This window comes from Lynx rufus, unplaced genomic scaffold, assembly GCF_022079265.1.
Source record: "Lynx rufus isolate CCGP_SWC_20201006 ecotype Redwood Valley unplaced genomic scaffold, mLynRuf1.p SCAF_4, whole genome shotgun sequence".
NCBI lineage: Eukaryota > Metazoa > Chordata > Mammalia > Carnivora > Felidae > Lynx > Lynx rufus.
Genome location: NW_025814856.1, coordinates 14,899,351 through 14,912,449, shown reverse-complemented (window position 1 = coordinate 14,912,449; position 13,099 = coordinate 14,899,351). Strand labels below are relative to the sequence as shown.

Sequence of the window (13,099 nt, the reverse complement as noted above, 5' to 3'; positions counted from 1 at the left end):
GATCCAGGAGCCCTGGATTCCGGTGCCAGCTCTGTTGGTAGGTCTTCAATCTTGAGAAATTCTCTTCCCCTCTCTGGGCCCCCATGTTCTCTTCTACCAGCGACGGGGGGGTGGGGGGGGTGGGGGGGACCGGGCCCAGCCCCGGCCGAGCCATCTGCGCAGGGCCGGTGTTCCCAGAGATGCACCTGAGGACTGGCAGGGCCAGGACACGGAGCACCCAGGTGACTCCTGCTGCTGAAAATAGTCACAGGGTGGCGATAAGTCAACCGCACAAGGGCAAATCACCTCTAGTGCCCAAGAGACGCCGCTCAGACGCATGCCTGGGTCTCCAACCGCTCCCGGCGGGCGCAGGGGAAGCTGTCTGTTCACGCACCACAGGAGCGTGCAGGCCCTTGGCCAACAGGAATGTTGGCACTCGCTTTCTGAAGGAGTCCTGTCCTCACCTCTTCAACGACTCTGTTCCAGGGCCTGGCCTGCCGGCTCCAAAGTCACAGAGAGCGACCTCACGGTCTACAGGACGGCACCAGTCAGAAAGCAGGGCGTGCCAAGTTCAAGTTCAAGGGGGGTGGGGGGAGGACGGTTTCTTCCTGCTAGGGGAACGGGGAAGACTTCCTGGAAGAGGCAGCCTTTGAGGTGGCTGCTCTAACGGCTGGACAGAATTTACATGTATGAAGTGAGTGGGGAGAGCAGACCTAGGGGGCAGTGTGATCAGGGAGAAGGAAGTAGAAAAGAGAGTTCAGTTTGTGATAAATTACGGGAAGCATTAAGCCAGAGAGCAGACCACAAGGGCCTTAGAGGCTACACCAAGAAAATCCCCAACCAGCTGTGTTTGCCTGAAGTGTTTGCTCCTGCCATCATCTGACGATAAATTCAACCCGTCATGGAACCGACAGGTGGTCAGGCAGCCACAAGTGGCACCCACTGACTTTTCGGTGCCCACCCCTGACCCCCGAGAACCTTTCTTTGTTCAAATGGCAATTGCTTGAGACGAAAGACAGCTTCCACTTAATATTTTCTTTTTTCCCCGGAAAACAGCAAATATTGAGAACCAGTTGTAGGAGCCAAAAGGCAAAGATAATTTTTTTTTATGTTTATTTATTTTTGAGAGAGAGAGAGAGTGAGTGAGTGCACAAGCAGGGGACTGGCAAAGAGAGAGAGGGAGGCACAGAATCCGAAGCAGGCTCCAGGCTCCGAGCTGTCAGCACAGAGCCCGACGCGGGGCTCGAACCCATGAACCGTGAGATCGTGACCCGAGCCGAAGTCGGACGCTCAACCGACTGAGTCACTCAGGCGCCCCAAAGATAATTTTTTTAGCAAGAGGCAGGACCCCAACTCTTGTACAGATAAGACCCAAACACATGGCCAAAGATTTAATTTAACTGATCAGTTAACGCGGGCAGCAGGAAGACGTTACATCTGGGATAGCGCAGAGAACGCCGGCTACGTGGCCATCAGAAGTGCTGAAATACACTTGCTTCAGCAGAAGGGAAACCAACCTCCACAGGGCGACTGGCAATTGCACCCTCCACCAGACACAGTCTGCATCGTTAGGGACAAGAATCGTGGTCGCCACCAGGATTCTACAACTTACACGGTGTGGTGTGGCTCAAAGACAAGGAGAAGCCAGGGGCCCAGGGAAACCGATCCCCGGACGACGCCCACATTTCCACTGCAGATGCTCAGCAGAATTCCGACTCACCTCCAAGGCTTTCACGTTTTCCCCGCAAAGGGGAATACTCATCAACGCACAAACCGTGGCCTCTCCGGCACGCATCTTAGGGGAAACCGCAGTGAGGACGCACGTATGAGGTTTCGAACCCGGGCGTGTGCCTAGCCATCATCACAGCTTGGCAGGCTGGGAGCCGGGTCCGTACCCAGCTGGCTGACTTTAGAGTGGGAAGCAGGAGGCTCTCAGGGTGCCGCAAACCAGCCAAGAGCAAATCTCTCCCCCTCCTTTCTCCGCTGGCACTAATCCAGACACTCAGGCCTGACCACACCCCGGAGTCGCCTGAGGAGACAGGAAGAGCACTCTTGCCCATTCTAGAAACTCCACCCCCACGGCTCCTGATTTTGCTGCTCAGCATGGGACTGGTGCATCACTGGCTTTTAAAATCCCCTGGGGAGGGGCGCCTGGGTGCCTCAGTCAGTGAAGTGTCGGATTCTTGATCTCGGCTCAGGACATGGTCTCACAGTTCATGGGTTGGGGCCCCACGTCAGGCTCTGGGCTGACAGCTCAGAGCCTGGAGCCTGTTTTGGATTCTGTGTCTCCCCCTCTCTCTGCCCCTCCCTGGCTCATTCTCTTTCTCTCTTTCTCTCAAAAACAAATAAACATTAAAAAAAAATTTTTTTAAGCCCCTAGGGGAGGGGCACCTGGGTGGCTCAGTCCAACTCTTGATCTCAGGTCAGGTCATGATCTCATGGTTCATGAGTTTGAGCCCCCCATCAGGCTCTGGGCTGGCATCATGGAGCCTTTTTGGGATTCTCTCTCCTTTCTCCCTGCCCCTCCCCTGTGTGCTCGCTATCTCTCTTTCTCTCTCTCTCAAAAATAAATAAATAAACTTTAAAAAAAAGAAAAAGAAAGAAAATCTCCTAGGGGATTCAGGTGAAGAGCCAGGATTGAGAACCACTGGGCCAGATAACAAGACCCCTTTGTCCCAGACGCTCTGGCTTTATTGTACTGTTTCCTTGTCATTGATAGCCGCTAGCCTCAGCATAGGACCAGAGAACATCAGCGGGGCGTTTTCTAAAAAATCCTCCTCAAAATTAACCTTCGGTAGAGACCATAAAACAAGCACAATTCCTGACCTGGTCAGACTTGGCAAACATCCCGAATGTGCTAGAATCTTCCACTGCGCTTGCCATCAACCCAATGAGCAGTCCGCGGGGCTGAGCACAGGCCTGGTCTCCTAATTTGCGTGTACGGAGTGGAGAGGCCTTTAGGCGTGTGCGCTCACAGGCACTGACGCCTTGGTGCACACACGGGCATTCACGCACACGCTCACACTTCACACCCACAGAGGAGCCTCCAAATCAAAGAGTGGGGTCCCAGAATTATAAAAGGGCCCGCCTCCCACTGGAGTAACTGACGGACTTTCGATGGGCTGGTCCCACGGTGGGGGAGGTGACGGACAATGGGGCAGATGATGGACGATCCCAACGCTTTCCCCCTCAACCCTTCTGAGACCTCTGATAGGTGTTACAAACCTGACGTTATCACAGATTGCTTGGAACCCACTCATCGCTTCACCAAGGCCGGCCCCGGGCAATCGTTGGCACATCTCCTCCCTCCGATGGGCCCTGTGCTGGGGGCTCCCGAGGCCCCCGACCTGCCCTTCTGTGGCACTGTGGAAGGCCTGGGTCAAGTGTCTCGAGGATGGATGCTCTCCCCTGTCCTCCCTTTCTTGGTCCCCATGGTCCCTGTCCCCCCACGTGCCCCACACTTACTGCAGGCCGCACAGGTGAAGCACGCATCGTGGTAGAGGTTCCCCATGGCCTGGCAGGCCTGGCCGGCCCCGAACACCCCTTTGCTGCATTTTACACAGGCTCCTGCAAAGTAAGAACACGCCAGTGAGTCAGGGCGAGAGACAGAGTAAACTGAGTCATAGAAAAGCCAATGAACAAAGCGAGATGCCTGTCCCTCCCCATAACCGGACCATCACCAAATCCAGTGGATTACTCCCTTGAGATCGCTCTCTCTCTCTCTCTCTCCATCAGCTTTTCAACTCCAGGAGCTGGCCTTCAGAACCCCACTCCCGAGCCCCATGCCGACCTCCATAATGGCGTGCTGATATTCAGAAAAATCTCTGCTTTGCCGATCTACGCCCCAGCCCAAAGCTTTCAAAGGCCCCCACTGTTTATCAGATGCATCCAAAAACACCGCACCACGATCATAACCTGCCAAGCATGCGGGTCGGGCGATTTCAACAAAATCCTTTCCTTCAATTCTCAATGGGAACCAACTAAGGTTGACAATCCTCACTTTTTTTTTTTTTTTTTTTTTTTAAGTATATTCATGTATTTTGAGAAGGAGACAGAGAATCCCAAGCAGGCTCTGCCGGCACAGAGCCCGGCGTGGGGCTCGAACTTATGAACTGTGAGATCATGACCTGAGCTGAAATCATGAGTCAGACACTACTGAGCCACCCAGGTGCCCTGATGAGCCTCACTTTTTGCAGACGTATCAGGCCACCAGCCCCATGTCTGGCAGGCCGCAAGGCCATGGCCCTTCCCTGCCCCTCACCTCCAAACAAGCTCCCCCCAGGGTCCCAGCTCCCAGCCTTTGCTTACAGGCTCCCCTGCCGGGCACCCTACACCCACCCTTTGTCCTTTCAAGTCCCCAGGCCTCCCTCCCTCTCCCCTCTCCGGCTCTGACGGCAACGTGATGAAACAGAAATTAGCCTCTAACCTTTAGCCTCCCCGCCCACTCGATTCCCACGCGGCGTGAGTTAACCTGGAAACTTCTGGGAGCATCACTTCTCAATTAGGAACACCTGCGTGTTCCCAGGAGTGGCCGACGGCTGTAAAGGCCACTCTGCAAACCACCAAGTTCACTGGAGTTGGTCCTGCCTCAGCTACAAAGCTGTCTATCGAGCCCGCTCCCGAACTAGAACCCCACAATCCATGCACTATGTGACTAGGGCAGATCATTTGAACTCCCCGCCGTCTGGGGTTTCACCCGTAGGGTGGGATGATGGCAGCCCCTGGCAGGTTTACGGGGAGAGGACACGCCAAGAGTACCTGGTACAGCACCCTCCACTTGGCAGACGTTCAATGGCCAGGCACACACGTAACAAGGATGCAATAACGCTACTGTGTTCAGCAAAAAGTTGCTTCCACGTCAAACGGGCTCTTTAAGAAGTTCCAGTCGTCCCAGGATCGTACTCTGTGAGTAAGCGGGAAGTCTCTCTGTCTAGACCAACCCAGAATCTCTGCGGCTGTAGCCCAGGCTCTGGGCCAGTCCACATAAAGGAGTTGCTGGGGCTTCCTTTTCAAAGAACTTCATTGCAGGCGAATGAAAAACATCAGTTATGTAAATGATGCATGAAATTAAAACAAAAATTCAGGGAGTAAATATGCCAAAATACAAAGAGGGATTGCTTGGGGCGCCTGGGTGGCTCAGTCGGTTGAGTGTCCGACTTCGCCTCTGGTCGTGATCTTACGGTTTGTGAGTTCGAGCCCCGCGTCGGGCTCTGTGCTGACAGCTCGGAGCCTGGAGCCTGCTTCCGACTCTGTTTTTCTCTCTCTCTGCCCCTCCCCCACTTGCACTCGTTCTCTCTCTCTCTCTCAAGAATAAACATTAAAAAAAGTTTTTTATTTTTTTAATTTATTTTTTTTAATGTTTATTTATTTTTGAGACAGAGAGAGACAGAGCATGAATGGGGGAGGGTCAGAGAGAGGGGGAGACACAGAATCTGAAGCAGGCTCCAGGCTCTGAGCTGTCAGCACAGAGCCCGACGCGGGGCTCGAACTCACGGACTGTGAGATCATGACGTGAGCCAAAGTCGGACGCTTAACCAACTGAGCCACCCAGGCGCCCCTAAAAAAGATTTTTAAAAAAAGAGTGGTTTCTTATAAAATTATTGTTGGTTTTACTTCTTGCATCTTCTCAATTAAAAACAGATCTGGGGCGCCTGTGTGGCTCAGTCGGTTAAGCATCTGACTTGGGCTCAGGTCATGATCTCACGGCTTGTGAGTTCGAGCCCCGCGTCGGGCTCTGTGCTGACAGCTCGGAGCCTGGAGCCTGCTTCGGATTCTGTGTCTCCCTCTCTCTCTGCCCCTCCCCCACTTGCACTCTGTCTCTCTCTCTCTCTCTCTCTCTCTCTGTCTGTCTCAAATATAAACATTAAAAAAGGTCTTACAAGAGCAAGTGCTCTCTCTAGACTAGAAAAGGTCTAGTGTCAAAGCCGTCTGCATATGTTTAAATATATGGTATAACCTTAAAATTTTGAACACATACACATGCGGAGCTTCCCCAGTGTCCAGCTGGCAACCAGCCTGTGTTCTCGGTCGGCGGGGGCTCAAGCACCCTTTCCTAATGCTGGTGTCGGGCAGTTCTCAGGCTGCAAATGCCCAGCCTTCCGCCTACAGGATGGAAAACCCTGTGTTTCAGAGCCCTATCGATTCAAGTTGACGAACTGTGTCGACCTCAAAGCTAACACATGCTTTGTGAAAGCACACACACCAGGTTCACAGAGGGCTCACCAAGCCCAGGGCCCTCAACTCACTTCACCAACACTGCCTTCAAGAAGTAGGCGAGGCCGTTTGTAGGAACAGCCAGGAAAAGTAGCTGTTGGCGGGAAGTTGTTTATGGAAAGGGCTGGAGAACACAAGTAGTAGTTACCTACGGTTCTTCTGTTCCGCCACTTTATTATGAAATTTTCAACCACGCAGAAAAGCTGAAAGAATCGTGGGGGAAACACCCATACGCCCACCACCCCAATTCTCCGGGTGTGATCATTCTGCTGTCAGTCAGCCCAACAACCCTTCTTATTTTTGATGCATGTCGAAGTAAGGTGCAGAGAGCAGTCCGCCTCGGCCCCAAACATGTCAGCCTGCAAACCATTAAGAAGACTTCATTATTTGCTGACAGTTGTTTTTTGGTTTTTTTTCAAGAGAAAATTCACAAACAGCGAAATGCACAAACGGAAAGTCTACCGTCCAATGAGTTTTGACAAATGACCTACATCAGGCAAGCCCCGGCCAAGATACAGAATATTTCCAACACCCTCGCAAACTCCCCAGTGCCCTTCCCGTCCATCTTCAGCAAATGTGATCCTGAAGAAGAAACGCTCTCTAAAAAAAAAAAAAAAAACCATCAAATATCAGGCCACGGGATGGTATTAACTATACCACTCGGTGATCCCGCGATCCACTTCCAGACAAGTGTCCCAAGCCCGCTGACCGACCTGACCGGAGCTCGCTACGACAAGCAACAAAGGCTGGTGCGTCAGGCAGCCGCGAAAGCACAGTCAAAGCAGACCATCCACGGACCGGATGGAAGGGTCAAAGCCCCGGGACTATAACTCTGTTCACAAACACGGAACAAAACCACGGCCGAGGCAGCATCACTTCTTCCCCGTCAACCACGGTGACCTCGTGGCTTAAGCCACCGTAGCGATGCAGAGAGCGGAGGAGGGTGAGACGCAGCGGTGTGGGCAGCCCTTCTACCTGTGCACGGGGCGGACGCGGGAAGAGGCCAGCCTCCCATCGAGGACGTGAGCTCATCTTGTTTGGATCTGGGGAATGGGATCAGATGCCCTCTCCCACCCCTGCTCGTAAAGCCAATGGCAGGAGGACAGCGTCATCGAGTGGACAAGAACAGGTGCACGGGCCACCCGGGGGTTTCCTGCTACTTTATCACGGTGGCTCAGGTCTTTCTCGCTCCCCGAAGCCGGCACAGCAACGCTCTCCTCTGGTTTCCTCTTCGCCCGAGGGCTCTGACCTACTGACTTCTGCTTCCCGGGAACTTTGTCTTACTCCAGCAGCCCGCGTCCTCCGGGCTGCTGACCTCCTTTCCCGCCACTCGGATCATCCAGCACCGACACAAAGCAAGGAAGGAAGGCGTTGATGCTCCAAGCCGTCAGTCACAGAGCGAGGAAGAGCCCATAAGAAGCCAGGCAGGTGGGAAAGCATTTCATCCTCGTGCCTTGTGGTAAATGCACAGAAAAGTACTTCACGGGGGCGCCTGGGTGGCTCAGCCCGGTGAGCGCCGACCTCGGCTCAGCTCATGATCTCCCGGTTGGTGAGTTGGAGCCCCACGTCGGGCTCACCGCTGTCAGCACAGAGCCTGCTTTGGATCCTCTGCCCCCTCCCTCTGTTCCTCTCCCTGCTCGCTCTCTCTCAAAAATAAAGAAAATGTAAAAAGAAAGAGAGGGGGAAAAAAAAAGAAAATAAAAAAGTACTTCACGGGCAGGAAATAGATCTAGTCTTCCTTCGCGAGGGGCAAAAAAGTAAATTTCATATTCTAGGGAATAATGTACCTACCAGACCCTGCGCTGGGAGTTTTCATCCCTTTCTCAAAGCCAAGTTCTAGAAAAGTGCTGTAACTTGCAGAAGAGCACACGGTCTGGGAGATGTGACATGAGCCCACGTTCTAACTCAAAGGTCCCATTATCCCTGCCGCGTTGGAGGCTGTGGGGGTTCCTGCCACACTCAGAAAAAAAGAGGGCTCCTTCCTCACCCTCAACAAACCACATGCTCCGGGATGCGGCCCCAAGCCCAGCCCGGCCCCGGAGCTCCCACTGACCACCCTGGCCCACCACTCATTCTGCCCTATCCCCAAGTGCCCAGGCTGTCTTCCCGCCTGGGACCCCAGCCACAGCCCCCCCACCCCCACCCCCCGCCGCCTCCCTTTGCAGTGCAGACCCTCACTTAGCTCCTCCTGCCCTCCTGGAGGGACACTGCCACCGAAGCATTCAGCCCACAGATACTTCTCTGTCACTCACTCAGAACCAGGCTCCCGCTAGATGCCGGCAAGATGACAGTGAGCAAGGTGACAGTCCTCAGGGAGCCGTCACCCAGGGATGCGGGGAACCAGAATGTGCCACCTCTGATAGCTGAGCTGACCAATCCCACCTACGGTCCTGCACTGTGAGTTCACTAAGTGCCCAGGGCTGGGGACAGGCTCCAGCTCATGAAATCAGATATACGTATATATACATATATATCATATATATATATAAATCATGTATATATAAATCAGATACATATATACATATGTATACATATATATATACGTGTGTATATGTATCAGATACGTATCAGATATATATATATATATATGTATACGCACACGTATATATATACGTGTGTGTATATGTATATATGTATATATACACGTATATATATGTGTGTACATATACGTATATATATACATATACACACACGTATATATATGTGTGTGTATATATATACATGTATATATATATACACACACATATATATATATATATATACACACACGTATGTGTATACATACGTATATATATATATACATATATATATATATATATATATATATACTGGTCTCTGTCCCCGTTCCTTCTAACACTGGGTCTATGACCCCAGTTCCTGACACAGAGCCCCTAAATCCCTTGGAGTTTCTTGGGTGGCGGGAACGTCTTTTGTTCTAACCAGGCAACTCTCGGTGGGCTCCTGGATGGGGGCTGGTCACTGGAAAGACCGAGCCGTGATAAGAAGCTCGGAACTTTCTGCCCCAGCCCCATCCTTCAGAGAGGACAGAGGGGCTGGAAAACGAGTTAACGATCCATCCTGCCTACGTGAAGCTGCCATAAAATTCCCCAAAGCACGGGGTTCAGAGAGCTTCTGGGCTGACTCCACAGGGCAGGGGCTCCTGGGCTCGGGCCCCTCCCGGACCCCGCCTTATGTATCCCTTCATCCCACTGTTCATCCGTATCCTTTATCATGCATGTTATTATAAAATAAACTGGCAGGCATGCTTCCCTGAGTTCTGTGAGCTGTGCTAGCGAATGATCAAACCTGAGGAGGGGGCCGTGGGGACTCGGATTTATTACCGACAGGTAGATGGTGTCAGAATTGAAAGGAATCTTGCGACGGCCAGCGGGTCGGGGTGGGAAGGGTCCCCAGACCTGATGTGCCGGCGTCACGAGTATGAGTGGCAGCAGGTAGAGGGAAGAAACGCAAGTGAGTTCTTACAAAGCAGGGCTCAGCAAGAAGAAAGGCCACCAGACCCCTCTGCTTTCACGTGGCCCCTCAGCTATAGGATTTTAGAGAAATGTCCAACAACAACAACAACAACAAAAGAAAATGTCATCAGGTGTCACTATCATCATCGGAGCGCGTCAACTAGGAAGAAAGGGAGGGAAAGAAGGAACCAAATATTTAGAAGAGAGGAAGGGATATGCATTTCTCCCCCTGCAGTTAGACTTTACTGCCTGAAACCCGTTCCCCAAACCATGGCCGGAGGGACCTCTTTGAAAACAGCTTTCAGGAGGTAGCAGTTACATATCATAAATGTCACACATCTAAAGTGTACAAGTTGATAAGATTAAAAAAAAATTTTAATGTTTATTTTTGAGAGACAGAGAGAGACTGAGTGCGAGTGGTGGGTGGGGAGGGGGCAGAGAGAGAGGGAGACACAGAATCCGATGGGCTCCAGGCTCCGAGCTGTCAGCACAGAGCCCGACACGGGGCTCGAACTCACGGACCGTGAGATCATGACCTGAGCCGAAGTCGGCCGCTTAACCGACTGAGCCACCCAGGCGCCCCTCAGTTTGTGTTTTCTAGAGGTTCTACAAGTGGACTCTAGAATATGTACTCTTTTCTTATCCGGTTTCCTTCACTCGGCATAATTATTTTGAGATTCACCCGTGTCGTCACACGAAGAGTTCATTCTTTCTCGGCGCTGAGTAGTATTCCATTACCTGGATATACCACGGCCTGTTTATCCGCTCCCCTGATGACAGAGGTCTGTGGCGTCTCCAGTTGGGGGCTGTTACAAAAAAAGCTGCTTGTATACAAGTGTCTGTATAGAAATGTATTTCCTTTTTTTCTCGGGTAAAGAAAGACCTAGGAGTGGAACGGCTGGGTCTTACGATAAGCGTATGTTTAACCTCTCAAGAAGACGCCAGACTGTTTTTCCAGAGAAATTCTAACATCTTACAGCCCCACCAGCAGCTTGTTAGAGTTCTAATTTCTCTGCATCCTTGCCAACACTTGGAATGACAGTCTTTTTAATTTCATCCATTCTAAGAGGTCCATAGTGCTGTCTCCTTGTGGTTTCATTTTCTTTTTCCTACTGACTAACGGTGTCGCACCTGAGCACCTCTGCGTGTGTTGATTTACCATCCTGCACCTTCTCTGGTGAAGGCTCTGTCCCAATCTTTGGCCCATTTTTCTTCTTTTTGTTGAGCTGTGAAGATTCCCTTTATAATGGGGCTATGAGCCCTTTATCAGACACACGCCTGGTAAAGATTTTGCTAGAGTCCTATGAACTGTCGCTGCCTTTGTCTCCTCAGACTGTCAGCTGCATTTCAACACACGGAGTTCACCGGGCTCTGCCTCAACTTCTCCCTCCCTGTGTGCAGTGTGGACACTCTCTCAAGCCAGCACGCTGCAACAACCAGAGGGCTCGTCTCATTTCCTTCCCGTCTCTCAAAAATCACCACCCTGGGGACGCCCGGGGGGCTCAGTCGGTTAAGCGTCTGACTCTTGGTTTCATCTCAGGTCATGGTCTCACAGTTCGTGGGTTCAAGCCCAGAGTCAGCTCTGTGCTGGCAGTATGGAGCCTGCTTGGGATTCTCTTTCTCTCTCTCTCTCTCTCTCTCTCTCTCTCTCTCTCTCTCTCTCTCCTCTCTCTCTGCCCCTCCCCTGCTCATGCTTGCCCTCTCTCAAAATAAATAAACCTAAAACAAATCTTAAAAAAAAAAAACAATAGATCGGGGTGATTTTTTTTTAACATGACATTTATCAGTTTGGCTTATTTGTTTCTGGCACTTTTGTTAATAGAATTTATTTGTGAGACCAGTTTTAGGTTCACATTAAAATTGAGCAGAAGGGGGCGCGCCTGGGAGGCTCAGTTGGTTAAGCGTCCGACTTCGGCTCAGGTCGTGATCTCCCGATTCGTGGGTTCGAAGCCTGCACTGGGCTCTGTGCTGACAGCTCAGGGCCTGGAGCCTGCTTTGGATTCTGTGTCTCCCTCTCTGCCCCTCCCCTGCTCACGCTCTGTCTGTCTCTCTCTCTCAAACATAAGTAAACATTAAAACTTTTTTTTTTAATAAAAATAAAAATAAAATTGAGCAGAAGGTACAGAGAGTCTCCATATTTTCCTGCCCCCCTCACATGCTCGGCCTCCCCCACTATCACCATCCCCCCACCACAGCGCTACATTGGTTCCAACTGATGGACCTACGCTGACACATCATCACCCAAAGTCCGTAGTTTACAGGAGGTGTTGACCATCCAGTGGGTTTGGACAAAAGGAGAATGACACGTAACCACCATTACAGCATCATACAGGAGAGTCTCGCTGCCCTAAACATCTTCCGTGTTCCACCTAGTGCTCCCTCCCTCCCCCAACCCCTGGCAGCCACCGATCTTCTCACTGCCCCCATAGTTTTACTTTTCCAGAACGTCATGGGAGTGGAATCGTACAGTATGTAGCCTTTTCAGATCGGTATCTCTTGCTCGGTAATGCGCATTTACGGTTCCTCCATGTTTTCCCACGGTTTGATAGCTCATTTCTGTTCAGCGCCGAATAAGATTCCATTGTCTGGATGGACCACAGTTCCATGGACCTCCATCCTTCCAAGGGCCAAGGATGGACCGTCCGTTCACCCCCTGAAGGACATCTGGGTCACCTTCAAGCTTGGCCAATTACGAATACAGCTGCTATTAATATTCACGTAGCGGATGCTGGCGTGGACGTAAGTTTCAGTTCATTTGGAGAAATACCACGGAGCAAGACTGTTGGGTTGTATGGTAAGAATATGTTTAGTTTGGTTTAAAAAAAAAAAAAAAAACGAACCATCCAACTGTCTTCCAAAGTGGCTGTATGGGATTCTTTTAAAGATCATAATATTCCCACAGGAAAGGGCAAGGACTAGGGACAGTTTCCTGTTTTAAATGATGTACAACGGGAGGCAAAGAGCCACCGAGGATTATTCAAGCACTTCATCCGCCCGTCTGTTGTGGCCTGTGGCCCAGGTAGGGCTTGCAGTATACGTCTCCTCTTACCTATTGGAAAATAAGCCTGCTGAGGGCAGAGGCCTGGCTTTCTACTTTAGCATCCCCACAAACACAAGGACAGCAGAGTGCCCCATACACGGCAGGTGCCAGATAAACGCTGAATGCATTCAAACGGCAGAGGCAGGGGAGGGGAGGGGAGGGTGAGCCAGGTTCAGGAAAAGGTAAGAGAAGGCGCAGAAACAGGAAAGCCAGAGACACGCGCACAACTGTGGGATGATTAATGGGCAACGAGCCAGCAGGGCCCGGAGGCGGGGACAGGACGCAGGGAAACTCCCGGAGGGCCCCCTGGGACATGGGAAGTGACAGGAAGTGAAGTTCTGACCCAGGAGGTGTGTGTGGTGTTGGAGAAGGAGGATACTCTGCACACCTAAGG

General features: G+C 51.5%; 1 protein-coding gene across 2 annotated transcripts in view; it reads right to left on the bottom strand.

Moving 5' to 3' along the window:
• Positions 1-13,099, bottom strand: part of LIMD1 (LIM domain containing 1) — a 69,768-nt gene that overhangs the window by 34,361 nt on the left and 22,308 nt on the right. For both annotated transcript variants that reach the window (XR_006965041.1, XM_047095380.1), the window contains exon 2: positions 3,445-3,546. Coding sequence is in view for 1 of the 2 variants with exons in the window: in XM_047095380.1 (XP_046951336.1) it covers positions 3,445-3,546 (102 nt within the window). In the remaining variant the exon portion in view is untranslated. The remainder of the gene's footprint in view (positions 1-3,444; positions 3,547-13,099) is intronic.